This window comes from Phodopus roborovskii, unplaced genomic scaffold, assembly GCF_943737965.1.
Source record: "Phodopus roborovskii unplaced genomic scaffold, PHOROB, whole genome shotgun sequence".
NCBI classification, from domain to species: Eukaryota; Metazoa; Chordata; class Mammalia; order Rodentia; family Cricetidae; genus Phodopus; species Phodopus roborovskii.
Window position 1 is genome coordinate 44,071,530 of NW_026126407.1, and position 21,849 is coordinate 44,093,378.

At 45.1% G+C, this 21,849-nt stretch overlaps 1 protein-coding gene across 1 annotated transcript in view; it reads left to right on the forward strand.

The window, feature by feature from the left end:
* The window catches only part of Dock2 (dedicator of cytokinesis 2), a 391,208-nt gene that overhangs the window by 338,849 nt on the left and 30,510 nt on the right, over positions 1 to 21,849 (forward strand). Inside the window, exons 34-38 of the mRNA XM_051180962.1 lie at positions 5,578 to 5,663; positions 12,154 to 12,310; positions 13,943 to 13,983; positions 17,423 to 17,513; positions 18,325 to 18,444. Coding sequence (XP_051036919.1) covers positions 5,578 to 5,663; positions 12,154 to 12,310; positions 13,943 to 13,983; positions 17,423 to 17,513; positions 18,325 to 18,444 — 495 coding nt within the window. The remainder of the gene's footprint in view (positions 1 to 5,577; positions 5,664 to 12,153; positions 12,311 to 13,942; positions 13,984 to 17,422; positions 17,514 to 18,324; positions 18,445 to 21,849) is intronic.

The following is a 21,849-nucleotide window of genomic DNA, read 5'->3' on the forward strand; positions in this document are numbered from 1 at the left end:
AGAAGACCGACCCGGCCTTTGTTCTCGGTTCATAACAGGCTTCCTGCCTAGAACTAATTGTCTAACCTGGTGGACTCTTCCTTTGCTTAATTGCCTGAAGAGATCCTAGACAGCTCAGGCCTCAGGCTTCAGGAAAGGCTATGCTGCTTCCTATGGTCGTAGTTCATCTGCAGAGACCAAGACTGGCTCAAAGATACTATAATAGGCTGACAAGTGATGAGTGTTAGACTCTGAGATGCTCAGTTGGCTGGGGGCTCACGAAGGCGAAACCCAGGAGAAGTCTCTCTCCCTCTCTCCCCTCCTCTTGGATACCTCAAGGCTAGGTTGTCCTGTCTCCTCCTCTAGCACAGTTCCCAAATCCCATAGACAACTGACAGGTAAAATCAATGTCCCTTTTTATGAGGGCATCCTTCCTTCCCAGACCATCTCAGGACTCCAACATTGCCTAGGATGGGATGTCCCTCCCTGGTATTCTCAGTGAGTCTTTTGGTGGAGAGGAGATGTGAATAAGAGAGATGCCTTGGACTGGCCACACAATGGCTGCTGTGGCAGGAGGTGCCATCCCCTGTGGGAGAAAAACTCGTTGTGTCCTGACAGTGAGGTGCAGCCTTAGCACTCATTGGTGTGGAGATTTGTTAGTAAGCCTTCTCCATACTATATATATCAGGAGCGCCTAGAGGCCAAAGCTGGTCCCTCTGCCCAGAACTCCCAACATCTACACCAAATCAGATGTCATATCTTCCTTGGCCTCAGCATAGGGAAGGGCATTCCAGCATAGGGAAGGCCAGTCCGGCATAGGAAAGGGTATTATAGTGAATTTTTTAAAAATAATCTCTCTCTCTCTCTCTCTCTCTCTCTCTCTCTCTCTCTCTCTCTCTCTCTCTTGACAATGCAGTCAAAGGCAAGAGATCAAGGAAGCTACAAGGAGACAAAGCTAGAAGTTAAGGAATCCTAATCATTGCTTAAGTGATGCCCTGTGGTGGAAAACTAGTTAACTTTCAGGTCACTTCTGTATAGAAAAAGAAAATAAATGCTCCCTGGGTGATGGTGGTAGGAAGGTGGGGCCCTGGAGTAGAAACTGTGGACATCTAAGTGGCCATCTAGGGAGAAGATTACAGAATAGGACTGGGCCTCACTTGGCCTGAGAACTGAGCCCCGAATAAGCAAGAAAGACTCTACATTCCAGACAGAATCATGCTAAGAAGGGAATGTAACCTTTAGTAACAGTACTTAGCACTGTGCTCGTACACAGTAGGAGCTCAGTTGTTGCTGAATGAATTAGCAGATCAAGAGACCAGTTTCAGCAGGTTCTTCTGAGGCTTAGTCTTGGCATGGAGAAGGCAATAGTTCGAATCATACATGAAACTAAGGCCAACACATGCATGTGTCCTGAAAACACCTCGTGTGCTTTTTGAGACCCACTGCCTGTCAAGTTTGGGTCTCTCCAGTTCTGTCCCCTGCCTGACCTATAAGATGAGTATTATACCATTGCAGGATGCCAACTTGAGCTCTTGGGGGAATGCATGGGGTCATTTCCCACAGGCCTCCCTTGTCACATGACATTATCATCTCCAATTTACTGTCCATCCTGCCTCTACCCACCCACCAACCAGAATTTTGTTAACAAAAGATTCCAAAGGCTGATGGACAGCTTCGTCTTTGTTATCCCTCTGGCTCCCAGACATGTAACACCCTGTCCCCGTTCAAGTCAGCACCAAAAACGTGAGGGAGCACTCTTGGTCCCTAAACTTCAGTGTTAGAGATGCAGGGCTCCCATCAGGAAACATTCTATCAAGCAAGCTGATAAACAGCTGGGATACTATACAGCAGCTAGAAGGGGCAGCAGAAATTAATTAGGAGACAGACTACATCCTACTTGCTGCATAATGACAGTGTCGGTGGCAAGACCAGTTACAGTGACATGGCAGAGTATGTCTGGGAAGGGTTGTAGCCCTGGGTCTAACCCAGCTAAAGTTCAGCCAACCTTTGCAACTCAAGACAAAGGGCCTTTGTTTCTGAGTCCTCGTTTATAAAGTGGGGACTCTGTCCATCTCCCTGTAAATGAGTATTACATGATATTATAATGAGGACATGCCCTTATAGGCACTGTGAGCACTTACTGAGCACCCACTGGACCCCAAGCACCAGGCTTGGCCTTGCACATGTTTGCCCGGAGACTTCTTATACTACTACCATGAAGTAGGTGCTGTTTCAACCTGCATTTAATGGATTAAAAAGAGTGACATCAGAAAGATCACTTATCCATAGTCTCCTGGCCAGAGAAAAACATCAAAGCACAACTCAAGCAAGTCATTCCATGCAAAGCCCCTAGACATAGGAAACCCGAACATGGCACAGGATGTGTCTGTCAGAGACCTTAACTCTCGTACCCACCCCGGAAGGCTGAGGAGCTGTGTAGCATCTCTGGCTCTGCCCCCTTTCTAGTACCCTGCAATTTCCCTCCCAACAGGCTCTTTTGTGACCCTGTGACAAGTGCTTATTTACTCCCATCCACTGCTCTGCTCCAAGGAGCAGTTCATCTCACCAAGAGGAATGGTGCCAGCATTTCCCAGAGAACCACTCAGACAACAACAAAAATGCTGTGTTCCTTGCCCAGAGCCACTTTCCAGTAGCATTCAACAGCAATAACAGCAGCATTACTGGCAATAACAGGGGGAGCTCCCTCAGTATAAGCATGTGAGCTTATATACGGCGGTGGTGTCTCGTGTGTAAACCTCCTCTACTCCTCACAACACAGCAATGCCATGGATGGCTGCTGTGATGCACTTTGTGTTGACAAGGGGTTGACAAACTACAGCCACCCCAATCCCTGTTTTATAAAGACGCTTTATGAAAGCTGCCATGCCAGTGTATTTTTTGTGCCGTCTGTGGCTGCTATTGCACAACAGAGCTGAGCAGTTGTGACAGAGAGCATTCTGCCCTTGGGGGCCTAACATTTAGCCACTGGCCCATTGCAGAAAATGTTTGCCAGCTAGTGGTCTAGCTTACTTAACTGAGGCCTAGTAAGATCCTCAAGCTGTTCAATATGGCAGGAGGAAGGACCCAAAACCTGTGTATTTACCATTGTGCCACCACTGCCAAAGTACCCCATAGAAACAACTTAACACTAGGAAGATTTATTCTGGCTCATGGTTTTAGAAGGTTTCTGTCCATCATGTGAGGGCAAGCATGGCTCAAGCATGGCACAGGCTGTTCATATTATAGTTGTCCAGGAAGAAGAGTGTGACAAGAACCAAGGCCTGTGCAATGCTCAAAGGCTCACACCTAGTGACCTACTTCCACCAGCCATGCCCCCTCCACAAGGTTCTACAGCCTCCCAAAACATCATCACCTGCTGGGAACCAAACATTTAACACTCCAGCCTACAAAGGATTGCAGGTAAACACAGGGCCTTGCTATTTATCATCTTTGGGTTTATTTCTTTATGTTCTTAATACAGAAGATATTTCTAAGTGCATAACACCCCCCCCCCACAGCTCCTGACATTGAGAATTAATTAATACAGACAAAAAGCCTACCAAAATGCATCCTATAAGGGGCAGGATTCAGTTGCAGGCTGGCAGCCCATCCCCCTCCAGACAGCCCCCACCATGTCTCCTCCCTCCCTCCCTTCCTTCCTTTTCCTTTCTTTATAAAGAGAGGACTGGGAAGGCTTCAGGCAAGGCTAAATCAAGAGACAGGTTGGCTGGCTGCCTTCTTTCCTCCCCCACCCCACCTTGAAGTTGCTGTTCCTGCAATATCCTGTATCCCCACCTCTGCAGCTTTGCTCACCACTCCTCCATGGGAACTACCCTTCCCTTCATATTGATCAAACCCTACCCATCATTCCAGGCCCCTTTTATCTCTTTCAGTAAGTCTTTATAAAACTCAAGAATTTACAGAAAATTCCTTTGTGCTTGTGCTAGATCAGGATAAGTTTTCTGGTCCTCTCTGTTGACTCCTGGAACCCTGAATGATGTAAAGGTGGCATCATATGAATTGCCATTCAGAGAAGTATTTTGTCCCTTTGAGATTTTGGACTCAATGGATCCTTTATGCATAGGAAAGAGCTGCCCAAAGACTTCATCATTCATCTTCATCTGTAGTAATAACTGACACTTACTGGAAGCTGTAGCAGGCCCAGGATGGCTGCTCTTCATGCATTGCGGCATTCAAAGATGACTTTTGACTTCTAGGTCTCATTGGGGGTATTATGAAGACTGTGTCACAAGGCTGCTTTAGAAGCCAAATAGCCCAGATGCCTCTGTTGATCTCGGAGGCCTTTGCCAACCAAGGTCCCCTTTCCTCTCTGTAGGTACCAATTTCACTCATAGCAGTAAGTGAGGAAGAGGTGGACTACATGCTTGGATGCATTCTATAGAGTATGTATCAAGACAGTGCAAACTGTTTTGTGTCTTGTAGAAGAGACACAGTAGGATGCATCAAGATGGTTTATTGAATAAGCCATAATCCCCACTGAGCAAAATGCTTCTTGACATTGCCACTAGGGTGAAAACATTCTCTGAATTCAATGCAACAAGATTTGGGAAAAACATAGAAGGATACTTGATTTCTGGTAACTAACCTGATCTCTGACTTTTGCTACTGTTATCGGTCTTGACTCCCCGAGAACTTGAGATCTACTGTTTGCTTTATGTCTTATTTATATTTTCCAGCAATTTTCCCACTGCAGGTAATGAAACTCCATACACACACACACACACACACACACACACAGAGAGAGAGAGAGACGTGTGTGTGTGTGTGTGTGTGTGTGTGAGAGAGAGAGAGAGAGAGAGAGAACACACTAATACATACCAACTCATACAAAAGGAAAGGCTTCCAGGACTCAGAGTGGCATCAGGCCTATATCTCGACCCCTCCTCTCTGCTTCTGTCCATGGATTGACTCCAAGCAGACATTCACTGTGGTCATCATTAGCAGCCTCAGGATTATAATATTCCCTTTCCATGTTGACCAACAAGACTCTTCTGCTAAAAGTTCCAACAGATACACTGCTTCAGCCCAAGTCTTTATAACTCTGACATTAAGTGCTGGAATATGCTGATTATGAATTTGGCCTGTGTTCTAGTGTCCACATTTGGATGAAAGAGGTGCCCCCAGCCTGCTTGAGCCCCGTGAACTGAAATTAGGTCTGGTGTGATCGCCAGACTATGGAGAAAGAATGGGTCAAAATAATAGCTGCCTATGACATTGTGACATTGATATGGTGGAGCCCTGTCACCTACCTCTGTACATGCTTGCCATTCCCTTCCCCTCTCTTTCATCTTCCTGCATAACTTCTATTTAACCTTGGAAAGTAAGCTCAAAGGAAAGAGAGCTTCAGAAACACTCTCCTCTCTCCCTTCCATGCCCTAGCCCTCAACCCATGTCCCTCCCCTCCATCCTCTGAGCACTCACAGAATGAATAGCATTCTATTCAACTTCAAATTGGTTCAGGCACCAGGAGTGGGAGATAGTAGTTATTCCCTAAAACTTTGGTTCCATTAATGAATAAACTGGTTCTGTACATGGCCCTCTAATGTGGTTATTGTTGATTTTCATCCACTTTTTCAGTTTGAAAATGAAATCATCCTCAAGTTGGACCACGAGGTGGAAGGAGGCCGGGGTGATGAGCAGTACATGCAGCTGCTGGAGTCCATGTAAGTTCAGTCTGGAGGACCAGGAAGTCTCTGCAGCGCTGGCCGAGGGTGGAGGGCTCTGAGTTCGGTCTTGAGAAGCTTGTCCTCCTGGGGAAACTTCCCCAGCAGCTCATGGTGCTGAAATAACTGCTTTTTAGGGGAGACCTCACAGTTTCCAGGAAGTAATCATGCTTTACTGTTGGTGGGATGGGCTGGATAAGAAGTCACATGGTTGTGTTAGAAAGAGAAAAAGACCTGACAGTGTGAAAGCAGCCTCTTTAGATGGGAAGTATGGAGTGATTACTGTCATTTTTCCTTTTCTACTTTTGACAGATTTGATTGTAAGCAGCTTACATTGTGTGTATCTCTGGTCAGGTTTACTGTCTTGGATACACATTTCACTGGGTGACCTCCCAGGTTCAGGGAATAAAGCAATTGTCATTGTCAGAAGTTGCCAGAAAGAGATGGGCCCTGCAAGACTTAGTGTCCAAGGCCAGAGCAGGCACTGGGCCCTGCAAGACTTTGTCCAAGCCTGGGGCAGGCACTGGGCCCTGTAAGACTTAGTATTCAAGGCCAGAGCAGGCACTGGGCCCTGCAAGACTTAGTGTCCAAGGCCAGAGCAGGCACTGGGCCCTGTAAGACTTTGTCCAAGCCTGGAGCAGGCACTACACAGGAGACATGCATTCAGCATGAGTGGACTTGAAGTCAAGACATTTTTGTTTTGTTTTCACAAATGTTAGGCTATAATTCACATGCCATGTTGTCTACCCAGAGTACATTGCTCACTGATTTACTGTGTTTACCCAGCTGAGCAACCACCATAACAATTAATATAAAAAAATTTTCATCACCCTGCAAAAGGAGGCCTGCATTCCTCAGGCACACCTGCCCTGAACACATATGCCTGCATGTAGCAATCCACACCCCGTTTCCTAGCCCCAAGCAGCCATGACTCTGGATCACCTGTTATGGACATTTCATAGACTTTGTGACCCACTTCATTCATTTTTGTCTTTTAATAACCAGCTGATGGTTATTTAGGCTGCATCTACTTTGTTCTTAGATTGATGCTGCTATTAGTACATAACTGTAGTACCTGAGTGTAGGACTGCAAACTCAGAGAGATGTCAGGATAAAGATGGTTACTTAGCCTTTTGAGGCAACAGCAGACACACCATGGCACATCTTCATGGCTGCCAAAGCCTCCACTTCCTGTGTCCCCTGTTAATATCTGTCGATTATAGTCACCTAGGGGAGACTTGCTGAAGGCCTATGGTCTAGCTCTATGTCCATAGTGGCTGAGGATATTGAACACTTTTCCTGGGCTTATCATCCACTTGCATCTTTTTGTGTGTGTGTGCATTGAATCCTGGCTCCTCTACTTTGCAGCTGTATGACTCAGGGCAAATGGCACAACCCCTCTGGCCTCAGTATCCCTATTTCTAGAGGGGGAACAATAAGCTCCCGTGGTTATTTTGAAGGCTGAGTAATTAGGAAGCATCTGGTACACAGCAGGTACACGTTTAATGAATGCGCTTCGGTCCCTCGGCCTGGCTCCCAGTTCCTGTCATTGGCTGCCTGGTAATTTGCCCTGCCTGAGAGGTCGTCTCTTGAGACTAAGGAGGATGGTCAGGCATCCCAATTTCCTAGCCTCTGTGTCTACTGAGGCTCTGCTGTGGCTCTGGTTTTGGCCTGTTTCCTAAGGCAAACAAAAGGCTTTGCTCTGCTCCCCTATCATGGCCCCCACCCTGTCTCGCCCTTCATGGTCAGAGCCCAGCAGGAACATTGGAGCCCCTGGAAGCATGGTCTCGGCTGGCCCTGGCCATGCCTGCTGCTGTACACAGGTTTCCTACACTTGTATTGCAAACCAGATCCACTAGGGGAGGGTTGGGAGAACCACTGGAGAGTATCTGACTCTCCAGGGGGAGAAACCAGTGCTTATTTTAAAGTTCTGAAAGGGAAAAATCTAAATACTGACCAGAAGCTGAGCTGCATGTGTGTGTGTTCGCGTGTGCGTGTGCGTGTGCGCGAGCGCACACACACACGCACACACGCACACACGCACACACGCACACACGCACACACGCACACACGCACACACGCACACACGCACACACGCGCGCGCCTGCACACACACACAGAGTTAGCTATGGCAATTTCCATTTCTGTAAGTGAAAGGAGCCCTGTGGCAGGCTTCAGACTACCAGCAGGGTTTGCCTTTCTGAGTGATTCTTTATCAAAGGAGTCCTTGGTGGTCAGGAAAATTAAAGGCAGCTCATTATTTTCCTCCTGAGATGGAGGTGTGAATGATTTTTACACAAAATAAATCAGGCCAAACCTGGGAGTCAGGCCTCCTCAGAATGGCCAAGAGCCCTGGGCCCTGCTCCTCCTTCTGTTCTCCATGAGTCGCGGTTTCTTTACCTGCAAATTTGAGGTAAATATATAGCCCACCCCTTGCACACTTTGTCAGGGTTGAATGGGAAGGTCTATAGGGTGCCTCTCATGATTGCTTTTCTTTCTTGGCTTTTTTTTTAGTTTAGTTTCATTAGCACAGTTGCTGATGCCTAGTAGATAGTGGAAGTGTAATGGCTTCTATTGTTACTTTCGGCCAAGTAGAATGTAGTGTAGTCATTGGGAACCCTGCGGCTGCTCATCTTTCTCCAGTTTGGTCACCTCACTTCCTGTAGCACTTCCTTCTGGTCCCTCATTCAGGGCCTGAGCTGGTTTAGAACCTCTCTAGACAGATCCAGCCTTCTGGTTCATTAGTAACTAGATGGTGCTTTTGTGACTAGAACGGGGCTTCCTGCCACACACCAGCTATAATTTTGAATCAGGGAGCAAAGCTTAGACATGGAGTGAGGCTAAGTCCTAGTCCTTACATGCATTTGTCCAGTACACAAGCACTACAGACTTAGAGTGGACACCAGTCCTCCCTACCCTCAGAGCTCTCCTCCCCCATTGGATGGAATAAGGACAGTCCTCCCTTAAGAGGACTATGCTAAGTGATTTACTCCCCAAGGCCTTGACCTGCAAAGGGTGATGCCTGCACATTCCACCCACTGAGGGAGGAATCATCCACATGGACCCACAACCCCCACAGCTTTCCTATTGTCACTTAAAACTCTGTTGTGGGATTCAATGGAGAGAGTTGTGTGACCTTGACAGGACAGACATCAGAATCCATCTCCAAGGGCTTCACATTTTACAAATGGTTTGGGGCTCAACCTAATGACTCCCTTAAGGAATTTTGGGGGTTCTGACAGGATAAACAGTGAAACAGGATTAGCATGGTGTCAGGGGGGCAGGCAGTTCTCAGTGCAGAGTGGTACTTTTGCACACTGGAGTTCATTTTTATCTCCCTCTGTCTCCCCCACCCCCCCACTGAACTAGGACCTCTGGGTGACTGGGTCTAATCTCCAAGCCTGTAGTTCGTAGAACAATACAGGTTAATCGAGTAGGTAGGTAGTAAGTGATATTTAAGCACCCAGCTCACCAGTCCTCTACAGTAAGAGCAGCCTTCCTGCCTCACTCCAAAAGAACAAAGACACCAAGATACCAAGACACTCAAGACAAATCTTTTCAACACTTGTGTCTCCAGGGTTGGCCAGAGCCCTGAAGCACTGGGAACTAGGTAGCAGGGTATGGGACCATAGCCCACAGTACTGAATCAGAGTCCACTAGAAGAGTGCTCAGATGATGTCCACCCAGGCAAAGGTGAAGATAGAAGTGGTCCCCAGTGCTAGCTAAACACTAGAATGACCCGGAGAGCCTCAGAACAAAGCATTGCTGTCCAGGCCTTCAGCAGTTCCAAAGATGTGGCTTAGGCTGGGCATGGCTTTGTGAATGTTCCCGCTGACATTCTAGCATAGTGCAGGGCTAAATAAGAACTGTTGTTCTGGCCAAGCTTGGACCTAGGTGTGCCCTTTGCTCAGAATTTCACACCAAATGCTGGACAGAGTCTGACTGAATTATCATCAGAGTTGCCAGTAGGCCTGGAAGCAGCTGTCTCAGAGAAGTGGGTACAGCTGCAGCTGAAGCAGACAGGTGTAAATCACAGGCAGTTTACATTGCTCTTGAGAGCCAGTGCTTTGCCCAGGGAAAGGATGGATGTGGCTGATCCCAGCCACAGTTGGAGATGTCACCTCCTTGCAGCATGGCATGGCTTCTGGGATGAAATGACCCTCTGAAGTCCTTGTCTCCCCCACAATCCCTGCCCCCGCCATTCTCCTGAGATCTCTTGGGAACTTGCACTGCCAAGAGAAAAATGACTAGAAACAAACCCAACAGCTTGGGTGGTCTGAGACACAGGACAGCAGACTGCAACGTCTGTGGGAAAATCTCTTTGCAAATCGAACAGTGATTGGCTTCATTCCTAAGGTAGCCATTTAAACTTCCAGCTGTCCTTTTATCCTTTCTCTGCCTCAGTTTCCTCCTCTGTAACTGGTGAGGGACAATTTCTAGTTGAATTCCCTTGAGACTTTCTCAAGGGATCAGCAAATACCTGGTATGGGACATGTTATTAAGCGTAACTGTCACTGACTTACAGGGGCAGGAATAGTTCCCTGCAGACTGATGTCACTCTCTCTGCCACACTATGCCTCGTACAGTATTTAACAGCTGATAAGTGTTTTAAGAATGGCACAGGTAAAAACTTTGTTGATTTTATAAAGTTTTTTTTTTTTTTTTTCAATCAACGCTTCTATTCTTAAGAAGAAAACAAAGCATCTTCCTCTCTTCTTTACTTGGGCCTCTCACCAGAAGGGGCCACAATTCAGTGGCTGGTGTTTATCCTTCCTGATATCTTGTGGGTTCACTCATTTAGTGATGAATGATTAAGACAGGGATGCTAGATATTTCTAGGATTAAGATCAGTATTTCTAGGATGTTAGAACTATGATCACTATGCCTGGCTACTGATAGTTACCAACTGTATAACCTTGAGCAAGTTAGGTACTTTGCCTTCCCTTAGTATCCCTATGCATAAGTACCCCATCTCATTAGACCGTGATGAGACATTAGAGGAGCACTAGGGACATGGTCAAGTTCTGAAACAATTAAATAAATAGAAATAAACTTGTCTTGATATTTACATGTCTCATTTAGCCATATATTTTATAGACCTTTTTATGTCAATACCAATGTATTCCCTAATACTTTTTAATGACTTCATAGAACCATGTTGTGTGAAAATACCTCACTTTTCTTAACCATTTTCTAGTTGATGGACACTTCTAATGCTCCCAGGTGTTTTACTATCTGATACAATTTAAAAACCCTATAAATACATCCTGGCATAGTTCTGGAAATATTTCTATAGCACAGATGCCTATAGAGAAGACTCTGTGAAGTAGAGTTGTTGAATCAAAAGATATATAAAGTATAAAAGATATATAAAGTAGGTTTTGCTTTGGTTTTTCTTTTTCTTTTTTTCTTTTTGTCAGAAGGGCAAATCTGGTAAATACTGGATGCCCTCAGTTTATTCTTCAGCATTCTTAAGTACCCAACCAAAAGCAAGGACAATGGCAGAAGATTTCTATTATCATGTATGTGGCGCAAACAGACTTAACTTCCCTTAATCCTCCAGGTATTTGGTAGCCACACCTGTTATCAGGCCTTCAGGATCAAGTGTAAACACATCTGAGCCCAAGTCTGTTATTATTTAGACAACACATCCACTACCAAGGCTGAAACAACCTGACATAGCCAAGCATTTAGACTTTTAGGTCTTTTGACATACTACGGACAGTTTTGAACTTTCTGATCCTGAGGCAAGATGAAGCTGACCCATCTTTATGGGCCCCAGCAATTCCCCCTTCTCAATTTAATTAATAAATACCTGCAATTCTGCTACAGGACAGATGACTGTATCTGTCTTAGGTTGTCTTCTTTCACCTACCAGCCTTATCCATTATTGGAATCTGACTTGGTTGCCTGAAGGCAAAAAGATCTTACTTAATCTTTGACTACCAGCCTCTGTAATAAAAAAACATTAGGGGATAGTGCATAGCTTGATTGCCATGCACTTCTGAGTCAACTTTTCTTCAAGAGTTCACAAGCAAGCTTGATAATGCTAAACAATGTTTATGCATTTATGGCTGCAATATCTCCTGTAAAAGGAGTAGAGGATGATCAAGATAAAATGACCTTTCCAAATTAATCTAGGATGTCTCCAATAATTTTAACTGTATCAAAATCTAAATCTGCTAGATGTTGTGACAATCCCTATCCAAGATAGTCACCTGCTATACTCCTAGTGAAAGTGTAAATGTATAATGTATACATCCTCCACCCACACACAACTAACCACATGGGAATTTTTTTATTATTATTTTATTTTTTCCCCATTCTGATAGTATAAGAATATTTTTTTGTGATGTATGGATAGATTCGTTTTTGAGTGAAAAAAAAATATGCCAGCCCTGAGCTTGGGTTCACTGGCTGCTTGTTTAGTATCGCCTTCGACAACCACACAGCTTGCCAGTGTGAGCTCAGCACCCCTCTCTCCTCACAGCCTGATGGAGTGCACAGTGGAGCACCCAACCATTGCCAAGTCGGTGGAGAACTTTGTGAGCTTGGTCAAAGGGCTGCTGGAGAAGTTGCTGGATTACCGAGGAGTGATGACAGATGAGAGCAAAGACAACCGTATGAGCTGCACAGTGAACCTGCTGGTGAGTGACTGCCAGGTCCCCATGGATCAAATCGGATCTGTCTCCTACTGCAGGCTAAGTTTGGGTTTCACTTCTGATCTTGGAAGAGAAGCAGGTCTAATGGCTGTGGAACTTGGACAAGGCAGTTAAACTCCCAGCTCAGCATCTATGCTCTGTGTCTTGAGGTTTTCTGTGCCTTAGTTTCCTTATATGTGAAGTGGGTGGTACACAGAGCTCCTTTAAGGATTTCCCATATCCCACAGAAAGAAGATAGCCTTACAACTAGGGCATTACATGTGCCCCCTACCATTCTTGGAGCTCTGAAAACACAAACCCTGCCCCTCTAGCTCCATAGTATGGCCTTTCCTGTCTGATGTGGACGCTTTTATAACAGCTTAGATATTGCCATTGATTTTTCAAAATGCCAAAGGGACTTTAAAAATCCTGACTACAGCAGAAAGGAATTCACTGCTAATAACTCCACCAGGCCCGATTTACATAAACAGCATGGAGAGGGGTTTTCCAGTTTCTCTCTAAGGAAGACCAGGAAATGGCTGAAGAATTGGCCATCATCAGCCAGGCCAGGATGTGCCTAGGACAGGGACATCAAAAGCAGTAAGAGAGGAGTAGTACATGGAACTGTCAGTCGGAGTCATGTAGATGAGTACCACCTACATGGCTTGGAACAAATCACCCGCACTTCCCTAAGCCTCAGGAGCACGTGGATGCTCATATTCTATGTGTGGCTCTTAGATAGGCTCAAAATCTTTAAGGGCTTGTTTTAAACTGTCACAAGACTAGGAACTCTAGAGGCAGTATCCAGGGCAACCATCGGTCTAAACAGACCATAAATGAAAAAATGGCTCATCAGTTAAGAGAACATGTTGCTCTTCTAGAAGACTCAAGTTCAGTTCTCAACTGCCATGGTAGATTGTTCCTAATGTAACTTTAGCTCTATGGGACATCCTCTTATAGCGCCTATGGGCACTGACACACAGATGCATAAATTAAAAGAAACATAATTAAACAATAAACAACTCCTAAAGCAGGCTTGTGGAATACCCCTGTAATCCCAGGAAGCTAATGAGGAAAGATAATACATTTGAGACCAGTTTGAAGCTACATTGGGAGTCGACCTCAAAAAACAGTAACAACAAAAAGCAAAGCTTAAACAAAAAACAAAACAAAAAAATGGCATCTAAACTGGCATTTGGGTATCGTCTCCTGGACACTGTCAAGTTTGAGTGCTTTAGCTATGGAATGGCACGACACCAGAGGGTTCTGTGCTGTCAGAATTAGGATAGACTCTTGAGCATCTACATCTAAGCCAGGCTGCCTTTTAAAAGCAGACTGTCCCAGTCTTGGCAGCTTGCCACTCAGCCCAGCAAACAGCTCGAGGCATCCCCTAATATGTAATGACACTTGCTCTGTCCCTTTATAGTCAAGGAAGTGACTTGTGGAGCCAATGAGGCTGTTGGGTGCATTCAACAAAGCAAAGTTCTTGCTCCCTCTTGGATTCCCAGATTGTAAACAACCATATTTTCCTCATTCCCATCATCATATTCTCTTTGTCCAAAGCCCTGCAAAGAAAAGCACTCAATACTGTTTTTTTTGTTTGTTTGTTTGTTTTTTTGTTTTTTTCTACCAACCCAGAATTTCTACAAAGACAACAATCGGGAAGAGATGTACATAAGGTAAGATTTTCAGCAAGAACCTCAGCCTGGGTACCTCTCTGCTCAGTATCCATTTGCTGCTCCTGCTAACTCTGAGAATTTAAACTTGGCTTCTTAGCATCTGGCTCTTGGTGTTCTGATTTCTCTCAATTTCCCAAGACTCGATGGCACTGTCTGTTGTCTATTCAACTATGGTCATCCCCAGGGAACTGCCTGGAGCTCTCAGACTGCCTGTTGTCCTCCTCTATACATGTCCCTAAACCATGTCATTTGAGATGTACACTCATCTACTTCTGCCATGGGATAGCATGGGAAATCCTCCTTAGTCCATGCACATGGTAAGCCCTTGGCTAGCTTGCTTTGGAAGAAAGAAATGGCTATATTGAGAAGGCTCACCAAGTGAAGGTGCTTGCTTCTAAGCCCTTGAAGACCTAAGTTCATTCCTGGGACCTACATAAGGGAAGCAGAGACTTGTTTATCTTGGGCTTGGACCTCCATACATGTGCTGTGACACATGTACTCCCTTCTACACACAGCATACATACACACACACACAGTATAGATGTGGTAGGAAAAAAGTAAGTGAAAGGGAGAAAAATACCACATGGTGTGATGTCTCCTTCGTGTGAGGCACTTACTAGATATTTAAGTTTATCATGAGAAGCTTTTCTGAGGACTTTAGCCTGCAGCAAAAATACTCCTTTGCCAATTTTCTCAGAATCTCCTATTTTTCCTGAAAAAAAAAAACTGTATTACTGTTATTTTTTACCCATTATAAAAATAACACAGATTTTTCTAATCAAAACAAAAAACCTCATAAAATACAGACTAGCAAAACAAAGTATGAAATAAGTTTCTAAAATTCATACATATTTTCAGATTTTATGCTTATATATACATCTAATTCTGTGTATGTGCTATTTCTGCAAAAATAGAGTTATAGTGCCAATAATTTATTGTCTTCTTTTTTTCACTTGGCAAGATATATTTCAGCATCATTTGTAATGAAACCATAAAACTCCCTTACTAGAATCTGCTGTCATTTACATAGCCAATCTTGTATTGTTCAGCAGTTCCATAGTTTCTAACATTTTTCTACAATAAATAGCAACAAATGATTCTTTGCCACAGGCCTCTCTATTCCTTCCTGTGAGTCCACAGCCCCAGAATGTTGTGTCAAAAGCTAAGCCTGTATATCTAAACTCACTTTGCTGTTACCACTGTTTAGGTTCCTATTTTAATCCTTTTAGGTTCTTATTTACTGTAGCCCAGATGTGTTGAGAAAAAGTCATTTCATAGGCTATCCTGAGCTTTGTGGTCTTCAGGGCCAGAGGAACCTTTTGGGATGACTCATTCCAGTCATTGCTGTGGATTTTCTCAGTTTAAAAAAAAATAATTCTGCCTTCTGCTCTGAAGGTGAGATGAGAGACTCTAGGCTACATGCCCTGTACAAGATTTTCCCTTTCAGAACTCTTCTCTCTTTTTTCCACTTCAGAAGCACAGATGGTAAGTCCCAGACCCCCACAGGCTTGGAGATTGGGGCCTGTGTTAATCTAGGAAAGCCGCCATATTGGTCTAGTCCAGACGTTTCAGGTAGGCAATGGATGTTCTGGAAGCCTGTTCTGTTTGGTGGGTATAGTATTTAAAACACTTTTAATTGGTTGCCAACATTTTAAAGTCTAGATGCCTTATAAAAATCCACAGTTCTTCTTCTGGAAAAAGCTCAGAAGTCATCACAACAGTGTACCTGAATTCCATTCTGACAGTGGTCACCTCATTGGGTAGTGGTGGCTGTTTTGGATGTAGCTATGGATATGTGATTCTCTATTCCCACTAAGCACTCAGAGGCATCTGACTCAATAGCCCTGGTGGACTCATTAAAACATCTTCTTTGGGGCTATACAGCAGATGGCTAAACCCTCAAGTTAGCAAAGGAGAGGGGAGGAGGGGTCTTAGCTGATTCAGGAGTTGCAGTGGCAGGGGGAGGTCTCCCTTGGGACACTCTCCTGGATGAGTCCAGACATCAAGGGTGTCTAATGGGTGATTTTTCGGGAAGCAATGAGGTAGGATTGAGCTATGTACACAGAATGGGTGTTTCCAAATTCCAAACTCCATGTGAAGGCCATGTGCAATTTCACTGATGTCTGCTATCAGCAGAGCATCCTGGGTCGTGGAAAAGAGTGGAAAAGCTATGGATGCAAGAAACAGCATCCTTTGTCTCTCTCCCTCTGTTGTTGCATCTTGAGATCAATGCTGGCAGGATGAGTTGAATCTTTCTGCCAGGGTGGTTTCCTCTCTTGCCATCTCTCCCAGCTCAATTGTCTGGCAAGAAATCTTTCCAAAATGGCCTTGTGTTAGTCAGTATTCCATCAGAATCTCTAATAAGATGAATTTAGAATAAAGTTTTATTTTTGACTCTCTGGTTCAGAATCTTCAGTTCATTGTTGAGTTTGTATTGTTGAGTTTGGTATTGTTGAGTTTGAAATCACAGTTCACTGCCTGCTGTAGCCAATTATCAAAAATTTATCAGAGCTCCTTTCCTTTGCTCTTTCTTCTGTTCTTAGTTCCTTTCCACAGGATTTTCCTCAGGGTTCAGAACTGGAGTGTCACTTCCAAAGAGAGAGGGGGTGGGAATGTTAGCATGTCTGAATAGCAGATTCTCTCTGTGGACATCTCAGGGCTTCTCTATCCTTTCTCTTTCTCCCATACTACTCTCCTTTATGCTTTATCAGAGTACTCTAAAGAGAGGACAGGAGTGACCCTTTATGGTTGTCATGGTCAGGGACCCTTACAGTGATTGGTAGAATTCTCGAGCTAGCACCCCAGCGCTTCCTTGTATCAGCATGTGACCCCTAACAATCCCCTTGTATTTCCTTCCTTTACTTCCATGTCACCATGCCATATCCCACTGGCCAGACCATTCTGTATCACACTGAGTTCTGTCTGGGATAGCCCCTAACTTCAGTCTCTCTCTCTCTCTTCCTCTCTCTCTCTCTCTCTCTCTCTCTCTCTTTCTCTTCATCAGAATATGGAAATCACTAATGGACCCATGACATAGTATTGTCAAGAGGATTAGATTATTCCAGGCACTTAAAACACTTAGCACAAAACTGAACCTCATAGTACACACCTGTAATCAAAGCACATAGGAGGGTGTCATAGGGGAATCATAAATTTGAAGCCAGCCTGACCTACACAGTAAGTTCTAGGCTAGCCTGAGCTACATAGCAAGACCTTGTTTCAAGAGCAAAAGGAGAGAAGTCACTTAGCATAATACCTGGTGCATATACTAAGGGTCCAACAAATGCCTGATGCTATTATTACCACCAGTGTAGAAGGCTGGCTATCTAGACTACAGAACTCCCTTTGCAAGAGACCATTTATTTGTCTCACTCCTTCCTGTCCCTACCAGACATCTTATTACCATGTCTTGTGACTCATCACATTTTTCCCTAAACAGATACCTATATAAACTCCGTGATCTTCACCTGGACTGTGACAATTACACAGAGGCTGCCTACACACTCCTCCTTCACACCTGGCTTCTCAAGGTACTGTCCCAGGAAGACATCCATGCTGAGATCCCCATCAAGTCCTCACAGCAAGTTGAAGAGTTTTTAAAAAGAATAAAAGAAAGGAGAAAAGTCTAATGAGTTTTCCTTTTCTTGGTAGCCCCCAAACCCCTAACTTGGCAGCATACTTCGCTATGCTCCTCCACCTGCACACAAGAGGTGACCTTTATTTTCAATAATTGCAGTAGTCCCCAGGACATACATTTTCAGTATTATATAGGATCCAATTTGTTGCCAAGGATGAACCATTAGCATGCCCACTGAGCTGCTTTCCATGTCTAGAGAATATGGCTACAAAAGCAAAGAATTCTTTCCTTTGGCTTTTGAAGTGCTGGGGCCATGTCTCATTAGGGTTTAGAGAAAATCCCTACAAACTCCACACTGTGAAAACACTAGAAAGTCAAAGATGCCCAATTTAGCCAGAATAAGATCCCTGCACAAATGGAATTGACAGACAGCATCTGTCTGACCGCAGACACTGGGACCCTGCGGAGGCCAGCAGAAGGTGTCTGCAAGGCTTCATCTTACTCCTCATCAGAGATGTTCTCAAGGTTCACGGTCGCTGGTTCACCTGCTCTGTTTTATATCATCAACACTGCTGGAGGGCAACCTCCAAGCAACCTGAGGACACATACCCATGATGCAGTTCTCCTAATGGAACCCCAGGTTTTCAAAGATGAGCCGAGAGGGGGAAAGAAGAGAGGTTGGACCTTGAGAGGGCTATTGCTGCTTTTCATCCTGGGGAGACATCTTTCCTTCACTATTTTGCCTCCCTGTGTTCTCTCTGCAGTGGTCAGATGAACAGTGTGCATCACAGGTCATGCAGACAGGCCAGCAGCATCCCCAGACTCACCGGCAGCTGAAGGAGACACTCTATGAAACCATTATTGGCTACTTTGACAAAGGAAAGGTAATTGGAGCCTGCCCTCCTCTCTGTGTGGGGACATGGCCATTGAGAGGGACAGGTCTCTCCTGTGCTCTGTACTTGGCCCAGAGAGATCTATATCTGCAACTGAAGTCTGACCACTTCTTTCCATCTCCATTTAGTTGCAAACATCACTCATGGAGCTGCAACATATCCTAAGCAGTTTCCTTGCTTCCTGTACTGCACTAACAAAGCATCCACTGTGTAGAAAGCAAGCGGACCATGGAAAATACATCAGGACACCTGCTCTTCTAGTTTGTCTTTCTGTTGTGATAATACAACACTCTAACCAAAACCAAGTTAGGGAAGAAAGGGTTTATTTCATCTTACATGTTCAGATCACAGCCCATCGTCAACAGAAGGCAGAGCAGGAATGCGAGACAGGAACCTGGAGGCAGGATTCATAGAGAAACACAGCTTGTTGACTTGCCCCCTGGCTTGTGCTCAGCTAGTTTTCTTATACAGACCAATTACCACCTACCTAGGGTCAGTGCTGCCCTCAGTGGACTGAGCCTCCCTATATCATTAGGAGCCAAGATAGTGCCTCACAGACAATAACTCCTCAGGTCACTCTGATGGAGGAAATTATTCTATTGAGTTTCCTTCTTTCCAGATAGTTCTCAGTTGTGCCATGTTGACAATACAAGCTAACCAAGGTATCTGTGAATAATAATTTCAATGACTTCCAACTTAGAATAAATTACATAACCCTCCTCATGTGATTCCCTCAACACCTCTCTCATTTCATCCTTGAGGAGGATGCTGTATGTTGAGCTCTTTCTAATGCCTGAACTATTGCACTTGATTTGCACAGCTTGGAGCATCCCCTACATAGCTGTCCACTGGGAGGTTGGATCTTCTCACTGTTCAGGGTTTTACTTAGATGCCACAGGAGCGTCCCAACTCACTTTTAGCACTCCTGCCTTGAGCCACCCTTCTCATGTCTTCAGAGAAAAGCACTTTCTTCACATGGCATTTACTGGCTTAATATCTAGCACCTCCCTGCTAACAAACATTGCTGGATACCTGGTGGCTAAAATAGAACCTTACATGCAGGAGCCAATGATATGTGTTAGGTAAATGGCTAGATTCATTGGTGACACTGTGCTGTCACTGACATTTTCATCAAGGCTTCTAGCAGGATTGCCTATGAAATGGGGCAGACCAGCTATTACCCAGCCACAGCTTCCAGCAGACCTTCAGACATCCCCAGCCTGAAGGCTACCATCTGCCCTGTGGACAACATGGCCCAGCACAGCAACTTTATGCCTGGGTGTTTCATCCCTCGTGTCTAGCCACACTTTTGCTTGGCCCCTCAGACATTCTAGTTCTCATTCTACTATAGTGAGATATCAATAGTACCTGTTTCTTAGTTGTGAGGTGAAAACTAGGTGGGGAGATGTCATCAATGTCAGCATGGTAGCTAGTGTACAGTGGGGTCATCCTGTTAAACTGTCATTGCCATCATCGCTGCCTAACTATGCCACTTCCTGTCCGAAGCCCTCTCTCTGTAAGCCTTATAGCTCACATGTAGCCCTGCTTCCGTGTGACTGGAGATCTCCCCCCCATCCTTTGAGATACCACTGGATGCTTGGTTTAGGTCTGTCCTGCCTCTTCAGTTCACTGCCTCTGTCTTGGTCTGCTCTTCCCACCTTCTCCAAAATGATGCAATGAGGTAATGTCTACAGAGGGCTTATAAATTGCTAAGGCTCGGCAGTTGGAAATGGCTGTCCTAGAATTTATGATTATAAGCCTCTTGAGGGCATAGACCGTGCCACCTCTTGAACTTCTTGGCCCACCAGGCATCAAATAAGAGCTTTCTATTTGTTTATTGCTGATTACATCAGTCCCACTGGGAAAGCCCAAAGAGGAGACAAAGTTTGTCTTCACCTAGGAAGCAACTCAGCCACCCTGTGCTTAGCAAAGAGGGGAAAAGGCACAAGTGTCCTGTGTTCAAAGCCTTCATCATCTTGTTTGTTAAACAGACATGCCAATCATTACCAGATTTCACATGTTATGTTTGTGTATTATACAATGGTGAGGGTGGGGGCAGGAAAATACGATGGTGCCTCAGCTCACCCTGAAAGCCGCTGTCATGGAAGCATCTAGAATAAATCCTAAACTCTTTAGCACCCCTTCCTTCAGTACAGACACACACAGTGGCCATCATTCCATGAGTTGTTCTTGACACCACCTGATACAGTGCCTCCCCAAACCCAACGGGTCCACCTACCTCCTTTTGCCTTACCTCTTATGTTCATGAGAATAGAAATGATGTCCTCCCCATCTTAATACCTGTTCAGTAATCACAGAGATAGATGGATGCCCATGCACTGTTCCTTGAACCCAGTCACTGGTCCATAACCAATGTGTGAAGCCCAGCGAGATCAGTTATGGTCAGAGGCTCCAGAGGACTGGAGGGAATGCCAGGCAGCTGACTACTGCCCACACCCTTTCTGTCTCTTAGAAATCTCTTAGCACATGGGGACCCCATTGCCTCTTCCTGTTCCTATACTGGTGGGAAGTTGGCAAAGGTACCCCCCTCCCCATTGTGCCCAACAGTGCCTGACCCAGCCAGGGTCATTACCCAACCTTCTTGTTCAGGGTAAAGCCTGCAAACGGGGGTCCTCCTGGCACATAAAACATTTTTATGCTGCTCACTAAGCTGTCTGAGGTTTACTGCCATGGTTCCTCTGCTCCACCCTTGGCTTTATTTATTTTTATGCTTGGATGCAGAGAGCACTTTTGTTAAGAAGCTCACGATGAATTTTGGCAGCCTGCACTCTCTACTCCCCTGCCTCCCCCAGCTTTTTCATTTAGGTACATTTTCTGTTTTAAATCCAGTATGGAATGGGAATGGGTATCCTCTGAGATTTTCAAGCTTCTAGCAAGCCCCGCCTCTCCCTATGCCTGACTGCACAGCATAGTGATGCCTCCACAGTCCAAGATGGGGGATGATCTTGGCTTCTTGCTTAATGTAGAGGGGCAAAAAATTATGCAGACTTCTTTATGTATCCAAGGTCCATATTTTCAGTTTATTTTAAAGACAGAGAAGGGCTTTAAAAGTTTAATGACACTTTAGTACTCTAATATATTCCTACCTCCACCTCCGTGCTGCTCACTACTTCTTCCCATGACCACATTACCCCATTAAAAAGTGGCATTGACTGACAGAGGAGAAGAGCAGAGACTGAACACTGGGACCCAACTCCATCCCCAGAAAAGCTCTCACCTCAGTCTGCTTACTTCACTGGGAACCATTCCTCTCTAGCAAGGGTTCTGAGGCTCCCCTGTCTAACCTGCACACTGGGAAGGTGAGGGACTCGGGAAGTGATTCTAAGTCACTAAGCACTTACAAAGCAGCAAATAGAGCCATGCCCAATGAGGTTG